The sequence below is a fragment of the Madurella fahalii genome (assembly GCF_045866475.1).
Source record: "Madurella fahalii IFM 68171 DNA, scaffold_1, whole genome shotgun sequence".
Lineage (NCBI taxonomy): Eukaryota > Fungi > Ascomycota > Sordariomycetes > Sordariales > Madurella > Madurella fahalii.
The window spans coordinates 2,193,300-2,219,118 of NW_027263971.1; the positions used below are offsets into that span (position 1 = coordinate 2,193,300).

A 25,819-nucleotide genomic window follows, 5' to 3' on the forward strand; every position below is an offset into this window, starting at 1 on the left:
CGCTATTACAACTACCCGGATGCAAGAAAGGGTAGGAGAGCTGGAAGGGGGTGGGGTTACTGCTCCTACCAGTAACACCGGATCATCGGGGGAGGCCTTCGGTGCCCGGAGGGGTTAAAGCAGGGTGATTGGGAAATCTCGGAATGTATAGACATGGCGGATCGACTTTCTTTTATCATGATACCACTCGCGGGTTTTGGATTACTTTTATCTAGAAACGGAGGCTCGGAGGGGAAAAGGGTTAGAGGGGAAACACAATGGGCAGAGTGTTCGGGTGCTAAAATTGGTGAACGACGGGAGTTTGGAGGTAAACTAGCTGCACTACTAGATACCGCTCACATTCGCTTGCAACAATGTTCCAAGATTCTAAACCCGAGCTCAGTCAAGTTTCATTTCCTCACGCATGAACGAACCTTATTACTCACCATCTCACGACAAGTGGCGGCCAGGAGTTACGCAAGTCGAGACATATACAACCTTGAACACGTCTTCCGCTTCCCACAACCACGCTCTCCTCACTATCACAACCACGCCTGCTATCCGCCCATATACATAACCCGAACTGAAACCCCTTCCGTTTACCGACGATCAACGTATATACACTGCGTATATATATATACCCCCCGCAGACACGGTTTCTTACGCTATTACACCCCCAGTTCACCATCGAATCCCCACCACGGCCCCATTCCCTTCCTTACGTAGTAAGTTAAACATCTCGCATTGCTCACTGCCGTTCATTTCCAACCGGCATCCACATTCCCAGCCAGCATCCACATCCACACATCCAACTCATCCAAGTCCATCCAAACCAAACCAAAACAAAGCAATAAAAAAAAAAGTTCATATGAAAGATAGAAAAAAAAAAAAAAAAAAAAAAAAAAAAAACCCCCACCTAGCACCCCATACCGCCACATGAAATATACACAAAAAGCCCAAAATCACCGCTCATACCTAGGCAACGGCTCCAACCCACCCGCCAACGCCCCCGACGATCCTTCCCTCCCAGCCGCAGAAGCGTCCGCATAAGCATAGTGCCGCCCATAAGCAGTTTCCTCATCCTCATCCTCATCCTCGTGACCATGCCCGTGCCCATGACCGTGACCGTGACCGCCATTCCCATCTCCATCGCCGACCCCACCCTCCTCCCGCAGCAGCACCGGCGCAGACGGTTCAAAAAGGTCTGCTTCCACCGCCGCCGCAGCCCCCATCGTCGTCCCTCCCATCGTCGTCCCAGGCAGTAGCGGTGATGCTTGCGGCATTGACGGCGGCGGCAGTGGCGCGCTAGGCCCGGCACTCGGGCCGACGCCACTGTCGTAATCCTCGGGGAACTCGGGCGGCGCGCTCGCCTCGGCGAGGAGCCGGCGCCTTTCGAGCTCCTGTTTGTCTTCTGTCGGGTGCTGGTGGTGAGGATGCTGATGGTGAGGGTGATGGTGGCATGTTCCGTCTGCCGAGAGCTCTTCCAGCGTTGGCGCCGACGGTGGTTCCGCTTGATCCGTGCGCGGCCTGTCTACGTTAGACAGAGATGTCGGGGTAAGTGGGAGTGGTGGTTGGTCGTTATTGTTGTTGTTGTTGTTGTTGTTGTTGTCGTCGTCGTCGTCGGCGTCGTAAATGTTCTCGCCGTTGGGGAGGTGCGAGCTTGAGGGACCCGCGACGGCTGCCGCTGGCGGTTCCGGCGGCCGGCTGGGGAGTAATCTTTGCTCGGCACGTCGGATGCGCTCTTTTTCGGTGAGGGCGCTTTCGTCTGGTATTACGGGAGGAGGGACGTAGTGTGGTACGGGAGGAGGTGGTGGTTGTTGTGGCGGGGGAGCGGGGTTCCAGCTGGTCGTGTATGTGGGTTGGTGAGCAGCTGATGGGTCGTAGTTCTCGGGATAGTCATCCGGGACGTAGCCGTCGTTCTCAGACGAGACGGGCCAAGGCTGCTTTTCGCCCCTGCCGCCGTCGCGCAAATCGGCGTCGGGGACGGGCACGCTATAGACGGAAGGTGTCGGCTTGAGCGGGCTCTTGCCGCGTGACCGACTGCTATCCGTTGTTCCTACGACGGCTTCGAATACCACCGAGATGACACCCTTCTGGCGCCGGAGCCTGTCAGTATCGATAATGCCCGTGCCCCAAGACGCCATGGAGGCAGCACCGCCATCGAAAGAAGCGCTGGTCATACCGAGCGGCCCGCCCACGGTGCTCATCCTCGCACCAGACGGCTTCCCGCCTTGGATCTGCTTGGCCAGCTTGCCTCCGAGGTCTACAATCACCTCGACGTGATATCTGAAGGTTATCATCTCGTACGGAACGCCCTTGATGGTGGGAAATACGTCCTCTGGCACGCGCACGGACGTCGTGAGGGTTGCCGCTAGGGTGCCGGGGTCGATAATGAGCGGAGAGATGGATTGTGAAAGGTCCTTCCGGAAGACGCTGCAAGATCCCGCCGCCGATAGGGAAAGACCACCAAGACCAGTCTTGGACTTGGGGTAGTATTCGTCCTTCTCTGCCCGCCGAGACTCAGCCTCGGACAGCTCTTTGGAGAGCAACCAGGGCGACGAATCTATGCGTCCTAGTCGGTACAGCGTAACAATGACGCCGTATATGCTCTTTATCCTTCGGATGTGCTGCACCGAAATCTTGATGGGCACCACGTCCCCGGGCAAGCAGCCCCCTCTTTGTAGCTCGATTGTTGCTGTAATAGTCCGTTCCTTCATAGCCGAAGCTTTTTTACCGCTAGAGGCGAAGGCCGGGGCCGCCACCACATGGTTCGCATCGCCGCCTCTGCTTAGGCCCGTGCTACGGCTGACAGCGCTGTCGCTGCTGACGCTCCGCACATCACTCTGCACCGGGCTTCTCGGGTTGCCGGTGTGATCCGGCCCTTGATCCTCACCGGCTACGGACAAGGAGCCCTCGGTAGAATTCTCGTTTGCTCGGGTCGAATCCACATCAGACGCCGGCTCGACAGGTTCAATCGCGGTAGAAACCCTGTCCGCGCTAACGCTAGGCTGCTTTTTCCTCTTGGGGCGCTTCGAGATGGGCTCGAGGTAGATTGTGCTCGGGCGTGGTGCGGCTAACGACCCGACATCAACCTTCTCGATGAGATATATCTTGCGCTCGCAGCTAGTCTTGGGCGGGGCCTTGGTCCCTATTGACGTTGGACGCGTTAGGGTCGCCGTGATCATGTAAGATATGGTGCCGCGTTCAAACTGGGGCGGTCTCGGTTAGCAGGCGGACAAAAAAAACCAGCCAAGCACAGCAGCATACACCACATACATCTATACTACTCGGTAGCCCGTCGGCGGGGAAGAGCAGGTCAAAGTTGAACTCGTATCTGCCCGGCTCGAGCCGCCCATCAGCGCTGAGGGGCTGCTCATCCTGGAACAGCTTCACATAGCCCGAAGGGTGGCCTTTCTGACGCGAGCTGCGACCGGTAATGGTCGGGACCTCGGCGGGATCGACGATAGGCTCGTGATTGGGCGTGCCCGGCCCCTTGTAGACTCGCATGTAGCCATGTAGCGACACGACGAGGTGCGTGATGCGGACGGGCTTGACGACGGTCAGAATCACGGCTCCCTGCACATGATCGCCGGCGCCATACTTGCGATGGGGGTCGGCCGGGCGGATGTGGAAATCGGCAATGTGGCGGGTGCGCGAGCGGAATGACAGGGGCAGGCTGAAGCGCGAGAGGAAGGACGGGCGGCTGCTTGATGGCGGATCCTCGACCGGGGACGCGGGAGCAGAGGAGGCGGCGGCGCGGTTGTCGGCGGACTTCTTCGAGTGGCCCATCTATGATGATGCTTCCTTTCCGGCTGTTTGGCAGGGTCGCGGAGGCGTTGTTTTTGGCGGCGTCGTCGGGTATCGGCGTCGCAGCCCATGCGACACGGGGCTCGGCCAGCGGTTCAACCGGCGTTGACGCGCGCAGTCGATCGGTCGGGCTGCGCTTCCAGGCCTCTCGGGCCGAGTCGGGATGGCGATGACAATCGAGGGGCGAGCACGAGAATCGTCAAAAGGCCAAGAAGCTGGGTCGTCAATGAAGCTCTCGGGGGGTTGCATGCCAAGGCTGGAGACAGGCTGAGTGCTTGGCTTGCCAAGAGGACAAGAAGTCGTGGGGAGCGACGAGACAGCAGAAGAGCACACGAATAAGACGACTGGCCCGCTGGCCTGCGCGGGGTTGGCCCTGCCGAGAGCGGCATGGAAAGCTTGACTCGAGCCGGCCCCATGCAGTTCTCCTCTGATCACTTGGTCGCTTGAGACCCTGATTGTGCAAGCTAGATCATCACACCATCCTCCCGTTCGATACTGCGGTGTGCTCCCTGTGCGTAACCTGCGGCGGCTGCGACATGTAGAACGGGGTATCCCAGCAATCCCTGACGCTTCTCCTTGAAGTAACTATATACTGTACTGTACATAGTTAGGTGATGCGGCAGTTCTCTACTGCCGCTTGACCCCAGCTGTCAGAATAGGCAAAAGATGGGCGATGATGTGGACAAGTCGTAAGGCACGGGCTGACGACGCCTGCGGCGTAAAATTTGTCGTGTCTTGTTACATCCGGGACCGCTCCTCCAATCCCGGCGTCCCGAAGCATTTTGTTCTGGCCAGCTTGGAGTATTGGAGAAGAAAGTTGACGGTGCAGATGCTGCGATGCGAAGGACATGATCAAGGCCCGTCCCGTCATCTTGGCATCTTGGCAGCACATGTCACTGACATGGTCGATCGATCACCGTCCCTGCATGGGATTTGAGGCAGTCGTTGCCGAGACAAAGCTCTACTCGTTGTTCAGCATGCCGGGATGTCGCGCAGAGGAGTGTGCCATCAAGACGTGCTGCAGTACGGCGGTACTGTAATGTGCTTACGCAGCGGATACGAATTGGGACACAATGCAGCGGTAATTCGGAGGGCAGCCCACCGCAACAGAGGATGCACAGAAGCCTCAGCACTCCGTTCGCACTGTGCAATCGAGGGAAGTGGGCGTATTAAAAAGGCCATCTCTCGAGCTCCGCTCACAATCTCTTTAAGTGGTTCTCGTGACGTGACGGGGTCGATACAATACAGAGGCATGCCCGGTCCCGGCCGCTTAACAGGACGCTCGGCAGCTTTAGCCGTCATCCCAGGGAGGCGCAGGCCAGATGACGCCGGCGCCAAGATCCGATTCAGTCGGATTTAGACCGCCGCTCGATGAAACGTCTCCGAGAAGAAGAACATGGCAAGTCTCGCCTCATATGACCGCCCACGCGCAGGTGCTGCCTCAGCGAGTGAGCCGCCAAGATGAGGGACATCACCGAGCTGCCGCACGATATATTTCTTCTCGTCATCTCCCATCTCTCGCCGCGGACGTGCGTGCGTTGCCGCTCCGTCTCACGCCGATGGCACGACGCCTTCACGAGCGAGGTTGCGTCGCTGCTGCTCTTGCGCTGGAACTTCCCGCGATGTCGTGAGATGCGCCTGGCTGCCGCCGCCGCCTCGCTCTCATCGTCATCTTTTCCTCTGCCGCCAACAGAGCTTCTTCCCAACCTCAGAGCCGAGCTCAGAGATATTGCCGAGGAACCCCGACCATGGTCGTTGGTCCTTGCCGATGTGGCTCGCCGGTACTACTACCTGAACCGGGCCAAGTCCCGCGTCGTCGAGAAATATGACATGGCCGAGAGCAATCTGCACGAGGGGTCCGGCTTCTCGTTCTGGGGCGTGGCGCCCTGGAGTCGCTTCCTGCGCTTTAACGACAAGACGTCGGATTTCCACTATCCCGACCCTGCGTGGTGGTATAGCCAGGAAGACGGCTTGTTAGTGTATCCGGCCGCGGTGCATGACGGGGCGCCTGGCCATCCCGACGGTCGCGTTTATCACATTGTCGACTTGTTCACCGGCCAGAGGGTCCCCGTGCCATTCGATGTTCGTTCAAAGCATATCCGCCGGGTTCGATTAGCCCAAGGGGTGCTCATACTCGAGTGGGCCGAAGCGCTCCCATATCATCAGCTGAACGACCGCGAGTTCGTGCATCGCCACTTTGTGACGGCCTTCGACGTCGTCCGCCAGCCCTCGGCGACGTGGAACATCGAGTTCCGGTCCAAATGGAAGCTGCACTTCCTCGGTCTGCCTCTGAATCGATCGGACCGTTTCTTCTCGGCGCACACTGCGACGCATTACGCTGCGTATTTCTGGCAGCCTAACCGCTCGCTCTATCATATCGAGCCTATCGAGCAACTGGCCGTATGGGATATCTCCTCTCCTAGCCCGTACCGGCCGTCAGAAGACCCGAAAGGTGGCAAGCGGCCAGCCGCCAACAGGGCACCATCCTTGCCGCCCGGTCTATGGAATGGGAATAACAACGCGTCTGCTAGCAAAATATACGGGTTGGCAGAATCTGGTGCGGGCTTGGAGAGCCCGAAGAGGGCCTTGCCGGCGACTGCTCCCGCCGGGCCACGGGTTGTCCGACGTATGGCCTGGCGTGAACTGGATTTCTACGGAGTCCGCCAGCGCGCGACTCCACAGCTAAGGAATCTGGCTCTAGACGATCAGAATCTATATGTCGTCGAAGAAGAGCACCGGTGGGCCGATGGCCAGCATAGCTCCCTCATTCCTCCGCGTGTCCACCTCGTTCGCTGCACAGGGATCCCCATTCTCCCAATGCTAGGGCCCCCCGAGTCTTCCGCTCAGGTGTCATATCCGGCAGCGGCTCGTTCCACCGGCAATCTGGGAATTAGCCAGCTCGTTGATCCCAAATCTATTACCATGGGCACTGCCAGCGACGGCCCCGTCCATGGTCCCGTATGGGTCGATACATGTGGCGCGGATGGTGATGTCAATATGAACTTCTGCCGGCGCATCGCAGACGCAAATAGAGCTCCCCGAGCGTTCCCGGCAATTCCAAATATACCGCCGCTCCTGACGGAGAATCTCGACACGGAAGCCGGAGGGCGCCCCAGGGACCAGTTTCGCCTCCAGCCATCCACGGCAGCTAGGAGTTGGCCATGGGGACTTGCCGAGAGCGAGCACCGGGATGCTGTGCTGGAGGCCGGATCAGCTCGCTGGCCCGGGCTGGCTCCGTGTTGGCGCCACGAGGATTTCCCGTATCTGACAGTCACCGAGATGGTCGACTTTGCCGCCGGGGTACGCGTAACGGCGCGACACTGCTTCATGCTCGAAGCCATGTCGGTTCATATCCGCCCGGCCGTCTCGGTCGAGGGCACCACTGCGCCGTCTGATCAGGGTAATGGAGTGGAGGCCAGCAAGACAAGGGCGACGCGGCGGCGACGCAGCGGTGGGAGAGCGGAATCTGCGAGGTGCAAGGAGGTGCATTTCCCTGACGATATGTGGTCAGAGCTCATGGGAAAGGGGCATATTGCCGGGGATGAAAGGTGGATCGTTGGGGAAGATGACGAGGGGAGGGTTACGGTCGTGCGCTTCTGATCTAGATCCCTTTTCGACCAACGCCCTGAAGGGACCATGCCATCAAACCCTAGTTTATGAACTCTGGGTTAGGGTATCCAAGAACACCCGATCCGCATATCAACTGGCTTGCTCTCGGTCTCACCGACCGAACATTCGCAGGACAGGTACGAACTCTGTCTTGACGCGCAATTAAGATCTCGCACTTGCTGTTACTCCTACTCTTCCCCGTGTCTTTTTAATTCAATGCTCATTTCTCATCCGGACCCCAATCCCCCAACGCAGCAAAGCCTCCAAAATAGCCACGGTGCTGGCGACAGGGCTGTGGAGTCTTGGCCTCATCCGCAGGCCTAGCCGTGCGGCTGAGACTGGGCCGCAGACCTGGAATCTCTCTAATCAATTTCACACCCTCGTCCCCGCAGGTCTCTGTCAGGTCATCCCAAGCAGCGGTCATGCCAACGATGTCAATGACGGTCGTTGACTCATAATACAGCAACCCCATATCAACAACTCAAAATGCGACTTCTGAATATAGACACGTTCAAGCTAGAGGAGTTCTTCTACGCCGACCCGCCGCCTTACGCCATCTTGTCCCACACATGGGGCAATGACAGCGAAGAAGTGTCATACCGCGATGTCCTAGATGGCATGTTGGGCTCGACCAGCAGCCGGCCTTTCAAGGTGGCGGGCTGCTGCAAGCGAGCTAAAGAAGATGGTTATCGCTATGTCTGGATCGACACATGCTGCATTGACAAGACCAACTCGGTCGAACTCCAAGAGGCCATCAACTCCATGTTCCGCTGGTACCGGGACGCCGCTATCTGCTACGCATTCCTCTCTGATGTACCTCCCGGGGACCGCCACCAAGTTCCCGGGTCCGCTTTCTTCTCAAGCCGTTGGTTTCAGAGAGGTTGGACATTGCAGGAGCTTCTTGCTCCCCTCAAATTCCGTTTCTACGATGCGGATTGGCAATGTATAGGGACCAAGGGCGATCTGTGTGATGCTATCGAGGAGATAACGGGCATTCCCCCCTCGTTTCTGTTAGGAATCGTCGAGCTTCACCAGGCCAGTGTCGCCCAACGTATGTCCTGGGCCGCCCGAAGAGTCACGAAACGACAGGAGGATATCGCTTACTGCCTGATCGGCATCTTCGGCGTGTCAATGCCTATGATATATGGCGAAGGGGGTAAAGCATTCCACCGCCTGCAGGAGCAGATCATGAAGGATATCGGCGATATGTCCATCTTGGCCTGGGGTCTTGATGTCTTGGGACTCGCTTCTAACAAGTCGTCTCCGGCCATTCTCGGAACCGCGCTCGCGCCGGATCCCTCGCACTTCGCGAATTCTGGCCGCGTTGTCTTGTTGGACAATCCTGCACATGGCTCGTTTGGTTTACATGGCCGCACCCTTCGCCTCTCCCTCCCTCTCCACACCACATCCGATGGACACATCCTCGGCCTCCTCCATTGCCGCCTTGGGCAAGAGCAAGATAAGGCCATAGGAATACCCCTCGTTACCGTACCGGGGGGCGAACCTCAACGATATGCAAGGTTGGAGAACCGGCCTGCCGTATTGATTGGGAACCACGGAGGCGGGATCGCAAGCACCATGGTTGAAATCCAGCTCGATGGTGGGTGTAATTCACCCGATACGGCGTCGGATCAGACCTGCTGGTTCCACATTCGAAAATCCGTTCCCGGCTTAGAACTAATCGATGTCAACCCCCCGGCTTGCTGGCACAAAGAGAGAGCCCTGATCCAGACAATAACAACAAGGCCCGGCCCCGAAGGCATGCAGAGAATTTTAGCTCGCTTCCGCGACAACACAAAAGATTCACTGGACTTTGTGCTTGTTCTTGAAGTCAAATCCGCTCTGCCAAGTTGTAATGTCATGGTTGCGTCGAGACTCACCTCCCTGGCGGAAATCAGAGCTCGGAGCGAACTCTGGAGACGGAAGGTCTCGGGGCAACAGTGCGCGAGTAACGGGATCTTCAACCTACGGATGGAATTGGAAACCCGGCAGGCTACTTCGTGTCCCAAAGGACAGCAAACATTCGCCGTCAAGCCGGTTGTGTTGGCTAATGTTGCCGAAACCACCATCAACGCAACCGCTGAGCTCAAGATCGCCGGGATAACAAGTATATTAGGCCATCTCTCTCGAACTGAGGACGAGAACGGTCTTGAGAGAAGAAGCTTGCAAGGTCAGATCGCAAAATTAGACCACATGTCGGTCCAGATACAACAAAAGCAGGAAAAGGTGATGGCTCAGATTAAAGCCCTCAAAGAGACAGAACGTCTGCTGGCTAAGGAAATGGAGCGCGTAAGCCTGATGCAGGGACCGCTGGTTGCGAAATATGACCGAATGAAGAACAGGCAAGAAGGTTTGTCTGACCTGCTATCGGCCACGCAGCGACTTCTGGGGGTGTATAAAGGCGAGTCAACAACCGAACGAGATGATGACACGTCGAAAACCGAAGAGCAGATGCTGCCGTTTGCAATCGGGAAGGGACATAACAGTCTCGTCCGGCTTCTCCTTGCTAAAGGGGTTGGTGTCATGGGAAGGGATCTGCATCAAAGAACACCCCTGCATGTCGCCAGCTGTACGGGGAAGGAGGAGCTGGCGCGCGTCCTTCTCCACAGGGGTGCCGACATTGCTGCAACGGACTCGCACGGCTGGACTGCCCTGCACTTAGCAGCAGCCGGCGGATTCGGAGCCGTCTCTCGGTTGCTGCTCGAAAGGGGCGCCGATGCCGAGGCAAGGACTGACAGTGGTATGACCCCGCTGCAATTAGCTACCGATTCAGGGCACGCTCACATCATCGAACTGTTGCTCCACGGGGGTGATGCGTCCCGTCCAGCTCCGAGTGACACTACGGACGGGGACCAAGTTGGACGGGATGGCCGGCAACGAACACCGCGTCCAAAGGGGCAGATGCTCCTCCGTCTGAACAAAGGAGCGCTCTACAACATGCTAACCGGAGACTAGCCCTGGCCATTAGGATCCGACCATCTGGATTCCTGGACAGGGTGAGGACTGGAGGCTCAAGTGTTACAGTATAGTGGCATGCTATTTGTCAAGGACTTTCTGCCCCTTTTCTAGACTTCTTAGTTATTAAGTATTCCGGGACGTAAAGGTATTCAGGTGGCCTTGGAGAAGGGGGAAAGGGGAAATCAGAAACGCCGTATGGGAACGCCGTATGAGTGGACAGGACAAGCCCAAGTTCACCGCGCCTCGTCCGGAAGAAGACCTCTTGATTGCTAGATCTAGAACCAATGTGTTGTGTATCTATACTTATTATCAGCATAATAGTACAAGCTACCTGAGTACCGTCTTTACAGTCGACGTAGAAACAAATATAAAAACAGCAAACCAAGCAAGCAATCCAGCACTAAGTAGCCATGCAGCCCAGCCAAGTGTTACAACGAAACCAATTCCTCTTCATATTTTGGATATCTCACCAACCCCGTTAACGCCGACACTATGAAAGAACCAAAACTCAGAAAAAGAAACAAACAATGCGACCCCGGGAAAGGGAGAAAAAAAAAGAAAGTCGTCAGCTCGATGTAACCCACCCGCTACAACCAGCCAACCTCCGATCGCGTGCTGTAAGCTGCTGTAAGTAGCTGCCAGTCGAACCCAACAACCAACTAGCTAGTCAGCCAACCTGACAATGCCTCTTCCGCACGGCAGCTGTGGGTATAAACAGACAAGGTATATACCCTCGCATCCCCCGTCTCTAAGTGTAGCATCACCCACCTGCCTACTGATCAACTCCATCCGCTCAAGACACTTGCAATACCGCCATGACAGAGAAAATAATCAAACGTCTCTAGCGAAGCCCTCAGGATAGAGATATAAGCCACTACCAACACAATCACCTAAGCCTCTACCGTCGTCAGACTCTAGCCACCCGCACAGTAGCCGGTCGCTCCACTCAAGCGTTCGGAGGGAGCTGCAAGAACCGATCATAATACGAGTCCAACCATTTGGCCGCCTCCTCGCCAGCATCGTCAATGCTCGAATCCCACCGGCCAATGGAGCCCACGTAGCCGTCAGGCCGCACATTGACAATGGCCACCTCGCCCGGGCCGAGGCTGCCAAGCCATTTGTTAGTGCAGAGAGAGCCGCGCGTGTCCTGCTCGGGTATGTTGTCCAGGTAGAAGGTCCACCGGCTGTCTTGGAGGAGTGCGGGGAGGTCGGTGATCTCGATTTCGCTTTTTGGCATGGTAGCTAGCGTTCAGGTTAGTACCGGGTCTATCCAGACGAGACTGGGCTAAGAAGTGACATACTGATCAGAGCGAACGTGAACAGGTGACTAACGGCCGTATACCGCTCAGGACGGAGGTAAATATCCTCGGGCGCCGGTGCACGAGGTTGGTTGGCGTACGAGATGCTCGCGGCCGCTGAGAGCTGGCTTACGAGCGAATCGCTCGAGGCAATGGCCTCGCAAAAGGTGTCGAGGAATATCCGCGATTGATGTACATCCCACATAAGGAGGTATATGCGGAACTGGCCAAGCATCGGAATGTCAAGCTGGACATCGACAGGGTTGGAGTCGAGGTAGCGTGTGACCTTGGCAGGCGGGAGGAGACATCCTGGTTTGGCCTCCCCCATGACCCAGGCCTGAGGCTCCATCATGTTGATGGCATTCTCGCTGTACTCGGCGCCAATGCCCGAGATAAAGCGCACATTTGTCTTGAAGTTCTCAGCAAGCGCCACGGCATCCCCGCCAGCGATCTGGTTCGCGTGCTCGTAATCAAAATTGACCAGGTCCAGTGCGATCTTTCGCCGCTCCTCCTCGTAACTCTGGAGTAAAGCTTGCTTGGCGAGACCTCGGGCGGCAAGGTTAAGCTTCCAACCCAAATTCCAGGCATCGTGCATCGACGTGTTCATGCCTTGGGCCGCCTTCGGCGAGTGCGTGTGGCTGGCATCTCCAGCGAGAAAGGCACGCAGGTGGTTGTCGCAGAAGCGGCTTGCCACGCGCTGGCCGATCTGGTAACGGCCGAACCACTCGATGTACTTCCAGCCAACCTCGAACGGGGCCATGATCTCCTTGGCGCGCTGCATGACAAACTCCTGGCCAAATTGGCTCCTATCTCCTTTGGGGCCGTTCTTGAGCTCGATGTAGAAGCGTGTCATGTTGCGCTCGCGGGGAATGATCAGGATAGAGCCATGTTCCTGCGAGTACACCAGCGTCTTGGACCAGATATCCGGGAAATCGGTCTCCAGTTCTCCGTCAAGCACACCCCAGACGGAAGCCTGCGACATGCCGATCGGCTTCGCGTCGGGGATGCTCTTTCTGACCTTAGAGTGCGCGCCATCGCCTGTAGAAGAATCAGCCCGGCTGCCTCTGGGCCTTGAGAAGTTTCAAAGCGACCTACATCCAACAAGATACTGAGTGATGAGCGTTTTCCGGTCCTGTGTCACGTTTGTACGGCAATTGACTTGGAGGGGCCCACCCTTGTTATCGCAGACACTGTACGAGTCAAAAGCTGTGTTCCGCCGAACCTCGACGCCGCGCTTCTTGAGGTCCTCGATGAACAGGCTTTCCACCATGCCCTGGTGGACTAGCAGGATATAGGGGTCTAACACGTCAATGACGGGCGGGTAGTGGACCTCACGGCCAAGGCGGTGAAGCGGCTCGTCCGCCGTACTGCGCCAGAAGGATATGTCGTAGACCCGCACGCCGCGCTGCAACAGGGGATCGGCCAAACGCATCTGCCGGAAGGTCTCGATCGTCTTGGGTTGCAGCCCGTCGGCTCTGGAGCATGGCACAGTCAGCAACCACGGGGCGAGACTGAATCGTGCTCGACTTGCCTTCCCACGGGCGTCTGATCTGCCCTATCGTCCACAACCTCGACCTTGACTCCGAAGCGGCCCAAGTTGCAAGCCAACATCAGACCGGCCGGGCCGGCGCCGACAACACACACTTGGCATTCAAGTGGAGCCTCGGGCATGCTGCGAAGCAAGGTCAGGCGGTCGACGCACTCAACAGACTCCATTCTGTCTTCGCTAAGTTGGTCCTCCGCTGGCTTCTCGATGACGGCAGCGGGCGCCATGGTGGGCTGCGGTCCGTTGGGGCTGCTGGGAGGGAGGCTCCAGTCGAGACCTCAGGGAAGGACGTGGTTCGAGAGAGCCGCCACCATTCAGAGCGGGATGCCGTCGAATTGCAGTCGGGGTTCTCGGTACTGTCTCAAACGGATACGGGTCTGCTCGTTCTTTCTGTTGGATGGCGAGGGATGAACCAAGAAGTGGAGAGCGCCGCGATCGCTGAACCCGAGGACGAAGGGCAAAGGGGACCACGGCTCGATGATTGAATTCTAGCTATAGAGTGGCAACCCACAATACCCAGTCTTTTTTGGATGTGGGCGGTCCGGACGTTTGGTAACAGGCTGACAAAAACTGGGTAGCAGGAGAAAGAAATCTGCAACGCCGTCTTAGGAATGTACCGCTACGGGTACCGGGTGGGACGAGAGATCTGCAAGAAGATGCTGGCTTTGGGTATGAGCAGCCAAGCGGCCAATGTCACAGGAGCCACTCTCAGCAAACGTTAGGTCAGGTTTCCGCTGGGAGGAGGAGCCCTCCTTGGACGGGACGGAGTGAGAACGCAGGAGAGAGACATTGCATCGAGCAACGCCGCAAGAGTCGGGCGGGGAGTGGGCTCAGCGTTTGGGGCGAAAAATGGGGTGACAAGATGTTCGAGGTACAGCCGATGCTTGGTAGTTGCGGTGGGACACGCGATGTCGCGATCCTTTTTCCGGTGCGGGTGGGCTGATTCCATGCAGTGGATGATCCGATCTGGCTGTCACTCCCGCCGCTTCCTCCGCTGACACGCCGAATCGAAGGGCGCCCATTGGCCATCTCCGGGCGGGCTGCAGTGCGCAAACGAGCGGAGCAGCCAGTTCCAGAACACTCGGCAGGCAGCGCTCAGGCGAGCCCTGTGGGAGAGCTCGGGCCTCGCTGGCGCCATCAGTCCTTGGCTTGTGGGTTCTTGCCGCGCTCCCACGCCTTCTCGGGTCATCAGCGGACTTTGTCCAGCGTTAAAGACACGCCAACAGCCCGAGTTCCATCCATGACGTCGCTGCCTGAACCGTTGCCTCGGTTTTTTTTTTTTTTTTTTTTTTTTTTTTTTTTTTCGCTCCCGAAATTCCCACGGCCCACAGCAGGTCAACAACAGAAACTCTCAGCAAACCCGCTCGCTCAGCAGGTGACATCGAGTTTGTGCGACACTAAGGAACCGAAAATTGTTTAAGCTTTTTGACAGGTGCAGTCGGGCATTGACGAAGCAGCCATTTGGCAAGCCGACGACTGGGAATTGGCTTCGCGGCTGCACCTCCTTCTTAATGCGGTAGCTCCAGTTTACGGCAGCCTTGCATCTCAGCAGATTATCGCGTCACCTGTGCATTTTATGGTTCGATGCCCCTGCAGTTGTATCCCATATACCCATCCGCTGCAAGGTTGGCAATTAATAATTAGTATAGCTGTATGACGTGGTGGTGTGCAGATCAGGCATTAAGAAATGTTGCTCCACCCAAAATCTGGGGTTGGGTATTCAACTCACTGCATAGGGTTGGAATGTTACGAGACATTCAAAGTACTGTAGTATACAAGAGCGGCAGCCAATCACGAATGTGCTAATTAACTTGAAGCAACTTTGTTCTAAGCAAAAGCCGCATTTCTCATTCTTGAGTCATTCCTATCATACCAGAGAGCATAAGATGAATCCCTTTTGTCCTGGCCGCTGCGACTAATAACCCTCAAGTAGTCTCTCCAAATTCCGTATCACTAACACCTTCTAGGCTCTGATTGTTATGGGGATTCTATCGTGGTCCCGTAACTGGTGACCTCAGGGGCGTCAGCCTTGACGCTGAGGTAGGCACTTCATGAACACTGGCATGATCTATGAACAAAGTAAGAGATGGTGAGTTGATTGAGCTAACGTCCCCCTGGAGACAAGTCTATGGGGTCTTTATAGACGTCAGTGGTGACCCCCGCGCCGTCATTCCTGACGGGATGCGGACCCAGACACTGCAGGGCAGTGCTGGCCCCACCACGTAACAAGTGCCCCTTCTTCGAAGGGAAAGACAACCCCCCGGTTGTCACTATCTACTTTACAAAAGTTACATTCATTCCTCCATTAGCCGTCCATCTGGCCCGAATTCCTTTCCCATGAGGTCAAATAGACCGGAGAGCGGAGCTCTCTTTTTGGGCTGCGCGCCCACTGTGGAAGCACCTTGCGCGCTCTTGTCACCTTTTGCCTGCGACTCGGCGCCCTGGACGTCGCTGACGTTCCTTTTCTTAGGTTGAGGCGATCCGGTGCCGTGACCGTTATCAGGCACCTTTCGCTTGTTGATAGAGCCGGGTGTCTCGGGCTCCTTGGTCGATTTCGACGTGTTCTTCGCCTGTTCCTTCTGCGGCGTCGCTGTCTCGGCTGTCTGACCCATCTGGCTCCCACCACGTAACAAAGAGAGTGAATTGTATCGCCCGCCTTCGTCATAGCTTCAATGATCTCCAAGGCAGGAATAAAGTTCTTCTCAATGTTACGGACCTTGTCCTTTAGTCCGGGGTGGTGGATAACGGTCTTTTCAGTGAGTGGATAACGGAGTTGGTGGCGGCGCGATGTGTGGCCTTCCGGTTAGCGACGATCGACACGCGGTATTGACCGAGCTCAGCGAGGCCAAGCTCGGCGAGCAGTCTGGCGATGGTGCCGTCAAATCGCTACTTGGTGTGTAGTAGAGCAGCGCCAGGATTTTCACGTGAGTCAGGCTTGCTAGAAGTCCCTGTAACATGAGTGCCGTGTGTCCTTGTTTGTTTGAAGTGTCAGCAGTGAGGGAAGTGATGGTGATCAAGTCTTGTTTGCTTCGGATAGAGAGGTAGATGGACCTCTAGACTCTTGAAGAGTTGAGGTTGCAAAGGAAGAATTATTCACGGTCAGCAAACTGGGCTACTATGACATTTAATATGCAATCTAGATCATCAGATCGAATGCTGCAATCAATTCTATAAAGAGTTTTCAGGTGGTCTTGTGACGCATCCCTGGACTGCTGTACACGATATCTTGGTAACACCAGGCTAGCTGTCCGCGAAATTAGAGCTTAGCTTTCAGGGAGCTTTGTCTTTGTTTCCAAAGCTGTTGGGCATCGGACAATTCATCGGAAAGCAATCGGAGCATTGACTAACAGATTAACTTTGCTGCCATGTGCTCAAGCAGCAATATTCACTTCCGACGTAGGGAAAACAGAGAGTCTCTGCCTATGACTGATGTTTATAGGCCCGGGATGATAGAAACGTCGATCTTCCAACATGGACAGTCATTGCTAGTACCGATATATCCTGGCTCGCTACTTGAATTTCAAATCAAAACATCCCCCTTGACATCCCATCACATACGACATCCAAGTTGTACGTAAATAGGGGGCTATTGTATTCACAAACAACTTACTCTGATAGATTCGATCCTTTACAAAAGGTCTGTTGCAGCACACGGACAAAGCCAAGGCAAAAACATGTATGGGCGAGGCTCTGCAATGCAAACGCATTCCTCGGTGAACCAGAATCCCTTTCCGCTAGCCATCCTGCGCACTGAAACCTGTCGTGTAAGGCACACAATGAGAGACGATCACATTCAGTTGTTACATAAGCCAACAGACCTCCCAAGGGCATGGGCATGACCGAAAACAGCAAAGAATCTCAACAACGGGACCCTTTTACACCCTCGCTGGCCCACGATAATCTCCCTCAATTTTGCACCAACACTGTGCTCGCCTCCGGATCAGCCTCGGCTTTCTCCTTCTCCTCATAATACTTTTCCACATCCTGCACCACTTTCCTCCCGGCAAAATTCCGCATAATCGTCTGATTCTTGGACCGCAGCCGATTCTGGTACCAATGCGGCATAGCCGCCAGCATTGGCAAGGTATTCCCGAAGCTCGGTAGGATCAGCTGATTGCTCATGCCGCTCAGAACCTGCCGCACGATGGCCTCGGCCACCGTCGCCGGCTCCAGCGCGGGCATCATGAACGGGCTGTCGTTATGGTACCCTGTGAACAGCGCCGTCTTGGTGTACCCCTGATTGACGACGACGGTGCGGACCCGGGGCGCGTCGTACCGCGTCTTGAGTTCGGCCGTGAGGCCCTCGTGGAAGGCGTACGCGGCCGCCTTGGAGGCGGCGTAGTCGACCATGTTGGGGACCGTCACCCACGCGGCCACGGACGCGACCGTCACCACCATGCCGTGGTTGGCCTTGATCATGGCGGGTAGGAACTCCTTGACCGTCCAGAAGTGCGCGAACGTGTTGACGTCAAACGTGAAGCGGATGTCGCGCTCACTCGACTCGAGGATGGTGCGGCCTTGGACGACGCCCGCATTGTTGATTAGGACCGTCGGGTCACCCACGCTGGCGCGGATCTCACGAGCGACGGCGGCGATGGTTTTGGGAGAGGTGATGTCGCATTTAAAGAAGTGTACGTTGGGGCCTGATGGCCATTGGTTAGAGATATTGATTCCGGCGACATGAAGAATTGCAATAAGCCCGTACTAGCTGGGTAGCTCAACGGCTGAATGTCCAGCACAACCACTTTGATCCCCCTCTCGGCCAACAGCTGCACGACCTGTCCGCCAATACCACCGGCACCGCCCGTAATGAGCACGATCTCCTTGGACCAGTCATACTTATCCTGAACCCAGTTGTTCAGAACGCCGCGTGAGAGGCAGCTATTGGCCCATTTGAGGAGCCCTAGGACCAGCAGCGTCCTGAGACGTTTGTAGGCCGTCGGGTGCAGGATGGCCCAGTCCTGGCCCTTCTTGGTGTACTTGGCCAGTAGTAGCAGTGGAAAGATGAGCTTCGGGTTGAGAGCCGTGTTGCGGATGATCTTGAGCACCGTGTCGCCTTTGAAACCCTCCCGCGGGAGGAAGCCGTTGTGCATGGGCATTGTGGCTGATGATGTCGTGCTAAATTTCAGATGACGAAGAAATCAAAGGAATCAACGTCTCCGAGCTTCAGATCATTGCAGCCGCCCGCCTCAAGGGACAGCCTTGAATGTCATGGTCATGCCAAGCAGTATGGGATGGTGGAGGTGCGGGGAGCTCTCCCCATGTGGGCAGCTGCCGAGGTTGGTTTCGAAATCCGATGCGGGGAAGTTCCAGGAACATATGGGAAACAGCTCGATGCGGCAAAGTGCTTGGTTTGTCGATGCTTCAATGGCGTGCCATTGTTCCTTGCCAATCCCTGTGAGCGGGACACGCCAAGCCTGGCCGGAGACGATTGTTGGAGGCCAAGCAAACTACCGTTCAGGGACAGCCGAGGTCAACGGTTCCAGCCTGTCCTCTGATAACGCTGTGTTTGTGTTTGAGCGCTCAATTTGGTGCCTCATATACTGTATGAGAGGGAAAAAAGCGGGGAAGGGGGTTAAGAAGGGGAGCTCGTACAGCGAATGGGACCCCTTACAAACACCCCAATCTCGAATTCTGGGCGGATTTGCCCCATATTTACTTCCGCCCATTCACGACGACTCCTCAGCAACCCTCTTCAACTCTCCTTTCAGCCCTCTAACCTCCCCACTCACACCTTCCCTACTCTTCAACGTCAACACTGCCGCCCGCTGGGCAACATTCACCAACCTCTCCACCTTCCCACCCATAGCCAATCCCGCCACTAGCACGCCCATAAAGGTATCCCCAATCCCATTTACCGACACCACGTCCTTCACCCTCTCCACCGCGGGGAACAGCCGCATGTAAACGCCCCCTACACGCGGGTGGTCGTTCGCGCACCTGCTCACCACGTACCGCGCCTCGTCGGGGTCCCTCAGCCTGGGGTCATCCCTCGGCAGGATGGTGGTCAGCAGCGCGCCGTTTGCCCCGAGCTTGGTGATGATGGTGGGGATGTAGGGCAGCAGATTCACGCTCTGCACGGGGATTCCCGCATCGGCCATCGCGGGCGAGGTGATGTCGACGAAGCGCTCGCGCGCGCCGCGCATGATACCAAAGGCGTCGACCACCTCGAACCAGGCGTGCGTGTCGAGGTGGCCGTTACGCTTGGCCGCCTCGTACATGGCCAGGAGCTCGTACTGGTTCGGTGTGCAGAGGTCGACGAGTGGGTGCGGATAAACGCATGCTAGTCCCCCGGAAGTGTTTTGGAGAGGGGGGAAGAGCCGTTGGGATTTGGCGGCCGAGACGGGCTCAAAGGCGATCTTGGTGCCGTGCTTGCGCCCGGCTTGAATCCAGGTTTGGATGTCGGCTTCGGCCCAGTTGGCGTCGACTACGAGCCATCTGGGCTTAGAGGCGGCTACGGCCGAGTTCCAGTAGGCCGGAAAGGAGTGGTTGGAGAAGATGGCCATGTCGGCCATGGCTAACACTAGGTTCTTATGGGCGTCGTTGACTGCCACGTATTGTGCCGTCCGTGTTGAAGGGTACTCGTGCCCGAGCTGGCGGATGTATGAGGTGTCGAGCCCAGAAGCGTGCAGCGACGAGAGGATGGTTGAGCCAGCGCTGTGCATGCCTGTCAGAGAGGAAATACCAGGAGGATACGGAGTGCTTACATGTCATCTCCGACCATGCTACACAGCCGGACCTTGCCATCCTCACTAACCCTGTGTGCCGCAAGGGCTATGTTGTGCCCGACGCCACCAACAGACTGGTTGATCGAGGCCGGATTGGACGTGTGCAATGCCGGCGATACCGCATTACCGCCTCCTGATACCGCGCCACCGGTGTAATCGCAGTTTAAGTCAAGAGCGACGGCGCCTGCCACGAGAACGTCCACTGGACGGCTCTCCTGGGCATGGTTAGCGGTTAGCTTAAATACCTTCCTCAGGTTTATCTAAAGCGTCTATACCTCTACGTTTGCTCCTGTTTCTACTTGTGACCTTGCCTCAATTGCCGGCGATGTTTGGCCGGCGCCTTCAACGTAAGAAGTGGTCTTTGTCGTAACCGTTGTCTTCACCGTCCTAGGCGTGACAGGCGCACCGTCTATCAGTTTTGCCAATTCGACCGCAATCTTGGCGGCCCTCGCGACATTAGCCCGCACCAGTGCCTTATTCGCCGGCACGCTTCTACCTTGCGTCAATTCCCTGATCCGTTGGAGGACGTACGGGGTATTAGCGCTGCCCGTGAACCCCTTTTCCTCACCCTCTCTCACAGCCATCTCAATGGCGGCCTCCATGTCCTTCCTCGGAATACTATGCTCCTCGGGAATTGGATTCGCAAACAGTAACCCGGACTCCACCCCCAACTGCTCCTGCGCTAGTATTATCGCTGCGGCTTCCCTCTCGTCCCTCACCACAAAAGGACTCTTGGTCCCGCTCTCGCGCGCCCAAAACGCGGGGAAATCCACCGCCTCGCCCTCACCTTTCCCATCCGCAAACGTCGACACCAGCGCCCCCTGCGTTTCCAGGAACTCTAGCGTCCGCGGGATGTCCAAGAAGCCCTTGCACCCGCTGCTCACGACCGCAACCCTCGTCCGCCCAAGCTCGGTCAGGTCGGCCGATATATCCATTGAGTCCTCCCCACCGCGGTGGACGCCGCCCAGGCCGCCCGTACCAAACACTCGAATCCCGGCCAGGCGCGCGAGGACCATGGTCCCCGAAATAGTGGTCCCGCCATGCAACTTGCTATCCCCGGGGCCGGAGAGCAGGCCCCGGCCAGCGAGATAGGCCAGGTCCCGGCGCGAGACTTTCTTCGCGCCCTCGCGCACCATGCGGTCGATCTCGTCGGGGGTCAGCCCCACGGTGGGGGCGCCGGCCAGGATGCCGCATACTGCGGGCACGGCGCCGTGCTGACGGACGATCTCTTCGAGACAGAGGTCGTTGCCGAGGGCACCGTGCGTGTAGATTGTTGATTCGAGCGCGACGACGGGCTTATTGGAGGATAGGGCGGCCGAAACTTCAGGGGAAATTTTAAGGAGGCGGTTGAGCGGGGGTTGTGAATTGGTGGTGAAGAGGCGGGAGTTCAGGTTTAGTCGCCCGCGGAGGAGATGCTTTGGGTTGAGGGCGGTGACCCAGGATAAGTGATACGTCGCCATGTTGCCTCTCCCGGGTATTTTGAGATGTTGATTAGAGGTGGTTCCCGGGGTCTCTAAGTGGACTCTACCTGTAACCTTCTCATGAGGGCTATTCTCAAAATTGATGAAAGAGTAGCGGAGAAGCTGGGCTTGGCCGGGGCGAATTGACCAATCACGATTTATAGCCTCTTAACAATCTGCCTCTGATGACTAGCACAGTAAAGCCAAAAGAAAATAAAATAAAAAATAAAACATAACAATGATTATAAAATAGACAAGTAACCTGGCACTTCTAGGAGACATTAGGAGATGTTTAACCCATGGTTAATATATCTGCCAAAGAAGATGACCTTTTCCCTCATCTCAGAGATGAGTCCTCCTCCCCTAAGCTCTCTGTGTGGCCAGTGCGTAACCCTTTGCCGGCACCTTCGGCCCTGCATCGCGAACTGCCCCACGCCCAGCATCCCAACTTTGACCAGATCGGTCTTGGCCCAGTGTCCCGGAAATGCAGACAACCTGAAACGCGCCCCAGTATGCATGAAATCCGTCAAAACCGTTCCACCCGGATTTGAGCAAGATAATGACAGCATTTTGAACGCTTTCTATGGCGCGCCCGGTCCTTTCTGTGGCTCCTACTGCCGCCAACTGCTCTCATCATTCATGCTCCCAGGTCCATGTGCCCATAGCTCGTCGGCGACTCTAAGAGCTATCCTCGGTTCCAGCACATCCGAACAAGATCGCATAATGGATTGCAGCAGTTCAACAGGTTCCCACACCTCCTTCGCGAGCTCGCTTCGCGCCCTGTCCCGCTCCGCTCCCGCGCCCCCGTTGGTGGGTTCCTGGTAATCTCGCTCCGTCATTAGGCCCGTGATGTGATGGAGCGGCCTCCTACACATCTGATTCCTCTGATCCTGCTCCCGCTGTTTCCTGTTTCTTGGAGATCCCCCAATGGCGGGCTGCGAGTTATCAGTTGGCTAAATAGTCTGCCGCTTCCCACCCACGCATGGAAGTTTTGTTTTCCCACCATATCTTTACCATTCACCAGCCGTGCCCATCATAGCACGCGGCTCGGTGTTCTGGCTAAATCACCATGATTACCATGTGTCTTTCTGCGTATGCGTGGGCGGCGCTGCTGCTCACTGCTCAAATATCATTAGCGCTCGACTTTACTGTCGCAGGCGGCCAGATCTTCACCCCAGGCCTTGCCGTCCTTAACGCTCCGCAACCCGGTACACCGCTCGGTGGAGGTTCGTCTCCCTCGTTGCTCACCCATCCACTCGCATATGTAACCCCCGGCTTTACTAACCCTACCCATAGAGCTCATTGAGGTTGCCCTAGACGTCTCAACAAACGGCCGCATCCCGTTACCCCCATATCCCGAAGACAGCCCCAGCCTTATCCACAACATCACCATCTTCCTCTACAGCTATGACACGGGCCGCAACTTTACCATCACGAACGGTACTGTCTCGGCCAACAATGCTAGCCTGGGCGACATTATGTTCCAGGAACCGGGCAGCACGGTGAAGCACGTCAAGTGGATGTGGCCCGACTGCCTAGTGGGTGACGGTCAGCCGTTTGAGATTGAGAGCGATCGTGGGGTGTACAATGTAAGCATATCTCACCTCAACGGACTCAAGATACCATAATTATAATACCGACACTTCTTTCTCCAGATCTCGATCCGCCAATCTTTTCGCCTCAACGGTGAAGACCACTACACCATCTTCGACGTGCCTATCTCGGTGACCAACAGGATCGAGGCTAGCGGTGACAGGCCGTCGTGCGATATGCTAAATAATCCGCTTCTGACGCCCGACGAAATCCGCGTATCGGCGGACATGGATGTGCCAGTCATGTTTGCGCCTGGGGATGCGACCATTGTACAGACTGCTGGTTCAAATTCGGGTGGGGAAGGACTGGGACCTGTGAAGCCTGGGGCAACACCCGGACAGGGGTTGGGTAGCGGCGCGTCTGGGGGTTGGCGCAGAGGGCTGGGTTGGGCATCGATTGTTGGGATGGTTGTTACGCTGGTGATGTGAGGATGTGATATAATGAGAGGAGGACGTGTAAATTTGTGATACCCCGGAGTTGTCAGGGTTTGGTTCAACTTGAGTGGTCAATCGTCTCAGGACTGAGGTGATCTGATATCTAAATAATTAATTCAATGACCATCATCTGGTCATGCATCTTCTTCTCTGGAATCAAGGTATTCGTTGCAGCGCTTATGGTTCCGGCTACTGCGTTCTTACTGCATCAAACTTAACCGTTGCCCACATCACATTCATCTTCCTGGCAAACAATGTCCCTTATTGTGCAGTTGTGTGAACGAGGCTGAAGATGAGACCCCTCAACCCCACTTAAGCGGGGCAAATGGCAACCAGCTATCTGCAAGGCTGACGGTTCAAGAAAAAAAAAATATTAAGTTATCGCAATCGCAGAGCTCTCGGTCGTCGGCCTCTTTCCGCAGCTAAATCTCCTCACGCAGCTCAAACCGTCACAATGTCCCGGCGACGCCAACAAGAGCAGCAAGATGACCTCTCCTCTGAAGATGGGTCCTTTGCCCACTTCGACTCCGAGGAGGCTGTTTCCGACTCCGAGGACGACGACGATTTCCCTCCCCAGAGAAACGATATCGCCCTTGATGAAAAGGACTCGGAAGAGGAAGACCTCGAGCGCTTTGTCCTAGGGAGTAAAGAGACATTTCGCGAGCAATTATTTCGCGACGACTTCCTACCTTCCGTGACCGACTCTCAGGCATTGGTGAAAGCGGACGGTGCTGCAGCAGAACCTACAGGCCATGAGCATGTCGCCGATTCCATGCTATTTATGGTCGACACAACCGGAGAGGAGACCGAGGGAGTGCAGGCACAGGCCACTACAAAGGAAGAGAAGAGCGAGGACGCACCGGCGTGGGAGGACAGCGACGACGAGCGGCTAACCGTTTCCCTTGCCGGCGCGACCCGACTGAGAAAGCTCAGGAATTCCGAGGCAGAGGACGTGGTGACGGGCACGGAATACGCCCGGCGGTTACGGCAACAATACCTCCGTCTCTACCCGCTGCCTGAGTGGGCCAAAGACGCAACAGCCAGCAACAAGCGAAGAAGACGACGACGGTCATCGGCCGCCTCTCAGGACGGCTCAGCTTCCGGCTCAGACATGGAAATCGACAGCGATGGGGAAAGCGTCGACGCACCCCTGCCCCTGGACAACTTCCTGCGCGACGCCAATTCCTTTACGGGGACTCCCGCCAACGCCAGGAAACGCAGAAAGCTCCGCCCGGAAACCCTCGACATCCAACGCACGCGCGACATACCCGACACGCACAAGGCGGCCGTCTCGTCGCTGAGCTTCCACCCTCGCCACCCCATCCTCCTCTCCGCCAGCACCTCGTCGGTCATGTACCTGCACCACATCGACCCCTCGGCGCACCCGACGCCGAACCCGGCGCTGACGTCGGTGCAGGTGCGGCGCACCGACCTGCGGCGGGCGGCGTTTGTGGGCCCCCGGGGTGACGAGGTCGTCTTCGCGGGCCGCCGGCGCTACTTCCACAGCTGGGACCTGTCTTCGGGCGCTGTGAAGAAGGTCGCCAAGATCCAGGGCCACCAGCGCGAGCAGCGCACCATGGAGCGGTTCCGGGCCAGCCCCTGCGGGCGCTACCTCGCGCTGCAGGCGTCGGATAAGAAAGGGGGTGGAATGCTCAACGTCGTCAACGTCGCGACCATGCAGTGGGTCGCACAGGCGCGGGTCGATGGCCGGGGGGGGATTGCCGACTTTGCGTGGTGGAGCGATGGGAACGGGCTGACCATCGCGGGCAAGGACGGGCAGGTCGCGGAGTGGAGTTTGGTCAGTCGCCGCACCGTCGGCGTCTGGAGGGATGAGGGGTCCATCGGGGGCACGGTCATGGCACTCGGGGGCAGGAATGGCCCCGCCGAGTTGGGTGGGGATCGTTGGGTGGCTGTTGGGTCCAATAGTGGGATCCTGAATGTTTATGATCGGAATGAGTTGGTGTTGAGACAGCAGAAAGGGGAGCGGGGAACGGCAGCGGCAGCGGCAGCGACGGTGGAGATCAAGAAGTTGCCCGAGCCGACGCGTTGCTTTGAGCAGCTGACTACGTCGGTCTCGGTCGTGGCCTTCTCGCCGGACGGTCAGCTGCTGGCGTTCGGCAGCCAGCACAAGAAGGATGCCTTGAAGCTGGTGCACCTGCCCAGCTGCACCGTGTATCGCAACTGGCCGACGGAGCAGACGCCGCTGGGGAGGATCACGGCGGTGGCGTTTAGCGCGGGGAGCGATGTGCTTGCTGTGGGGAACGACGTGGGCAAGATTAGGTTGTGGGAGATTAGGAGCTAGTGTATGTATGTGTGTGCGTGGGTATCTACAGGATTGGAATCTATGTGCAGAACAGGAAACGGGTAGATTCCCGGTATAAATGATGGCACAAAGCCTTTGCTGTAT

General features: G+C 56.7%; 8 protein-coding genes across 8 annotated transcripts; 4 read left to right on the top strand and 4 right to left on the bottom strand.

Moving 5' to 3' along the window:
- Nucleotides 1-941: 941 nt before the first annotated feature.
- On the bottom strand, nt 942-3,768 carry RIM8 (ph-response sensor protein; the record flags this gene model as incomplete). Its single annotated transcript, XM_071056090.1, has 2 exons — nt 942-3,188; nt 3,256-3,768. The coding sequence occupies 2 exons, from the start codon at nt 3,766-3,768 to the stop codon at nt 942-944; spliced, it is 2,760 nt and encodes a 919-aa protein (XP_070912191.1).
- Nucleotides 3,769-5,247: 1,479 nt separating this feature from the next.
- MFIFM68171_00669 (uncharacterized protein) lies at nt 5,248-7,386 on the top strand (the record flags this gene model as incomplete). The annotated part of the gene is made up of 1 exon (XM_071056091.1): nt 5,248-7,386. One exon carries the CDS (start codon nt 5,248-5,250, stop codon nt 7,384-7,386), a length of 2,139 nt encoding a protein of 712 aa, XP_070912192.1.
- A 495-nt stretch (nt 7,387-7,881) lies between these two features.
- On the top strand, nt 7,882-10,350 carry MFIFM68171_00670 (Heterokaryon incompatibility domain-containing protein; the record flags this gene model as incomplete). The annotated part of the gene is made up of 1 exon (XM_071056092.1): nt 7,882-10,350. The coding sequence occupies one exon, from the start codon at nt 7,882-7,884 to the stop codon at nt 10,348-10,350; it is 2,469 nt and encodes an 822-aa protein (XP_070912193.1).
- A 949-nt stretch (nt 10,351-11,299) lies between these two features.
- Nucleotides 11,300-13,424, bottom strand: MFIFM68171_00671 (FAD binding domain-containing protein; the record flags this gene model as incomplete). Its single annotated transcript, XM_071056093.1, has 4 exons — nt 11,300-11,595; nt 11,655-12,689; nt 12,747-13,126; nt 13,183-13,424. 4 exons carry the CDS (start codon nt 13,422-13,424, stop codon nt 11,300-11,302), a joined length of 1,953 nt encoding a protein of 650 aa, XP_070912194.1.
- Nucleotides 13,425-17,103: 3,679 nt separating this feature from the next.
- On the bottom strand, nt 17,104-18,296 carry MFIFM68171_00672 (NAD(P)-binding protein-32; the record flags this gene model as incomplete). The annotated part of the gene is made up of 2 exons (XM_071056094.1): nt 17,104-17,840; nt 17,903-18,296. 2 exons carry the CDS (start codon nt 18,294-18,296, stop codon nt 17,104-17,106), a joined length of 1,131 nt encoding a protein of 376 aa, XP_070912195.1.
- A 570-nt stretch (nt 18,297-18,866) lies between these two features.
- MFIFM68171_00673 (Indigoidine synthase A like protein-domain-containing protein) lies at nt 18,867-21,385 on the bottom strand (the record flags this gene model as incomplete). Its single annotated transcript, XM_071056095.1, has 3 exons — nt 18,867-19,854; nt 19,905-20,140; nt 20,201-21,385. The coding sequence occupies 3 exons, from the start codon at nt 21,383-21,385 to the stop codon at nt 18,867-18,869; spliced, it is 2,409 nt and encodes an 802-aa protein (XP_070912196.1).
- Nucleotides 21,386-22,454: 1,069 nt separating this feature from the next.
- Nucleotides 22,455-23,406, top strand: MFIFM68171_00674 (Ubiquitin 3 binding protein But2 C-terminal domain-containing protein; the record flags this gene model as incomplete). Its single annotated transcript, XM_071056096.1, has 3 exons — nt 22,455-22,611; nt 22,682-22,974; nt 23,041-23,406. 3 exons carry the CDS (start codon nt 22,455-22,457, stop codon nt 23,404-23,406), a joined length of 816 nt encoding a protein of 271 aa, XP_070912197.1.
- A 460-nt stretch (nt 23,407-23,866) lies between these two features.
- Nucleotides 23,867-25,714, top strand: UTP18 (U3 snoRNP protein; the record flags this gene model as incomplete). The annotated part of the gene is made up of 1 exon (XM_071056097.1): nt 23,867-25,714. One exon carries the CDS (start codon nt 23,867-23,869, stop codon nt 25,712-25,714), a length of 1,848 nt encoding a protein of 615 aa, XP_070912198.1.
- Nucleotides 25,715-25,819: the final 105 nt, after the last annotated feature.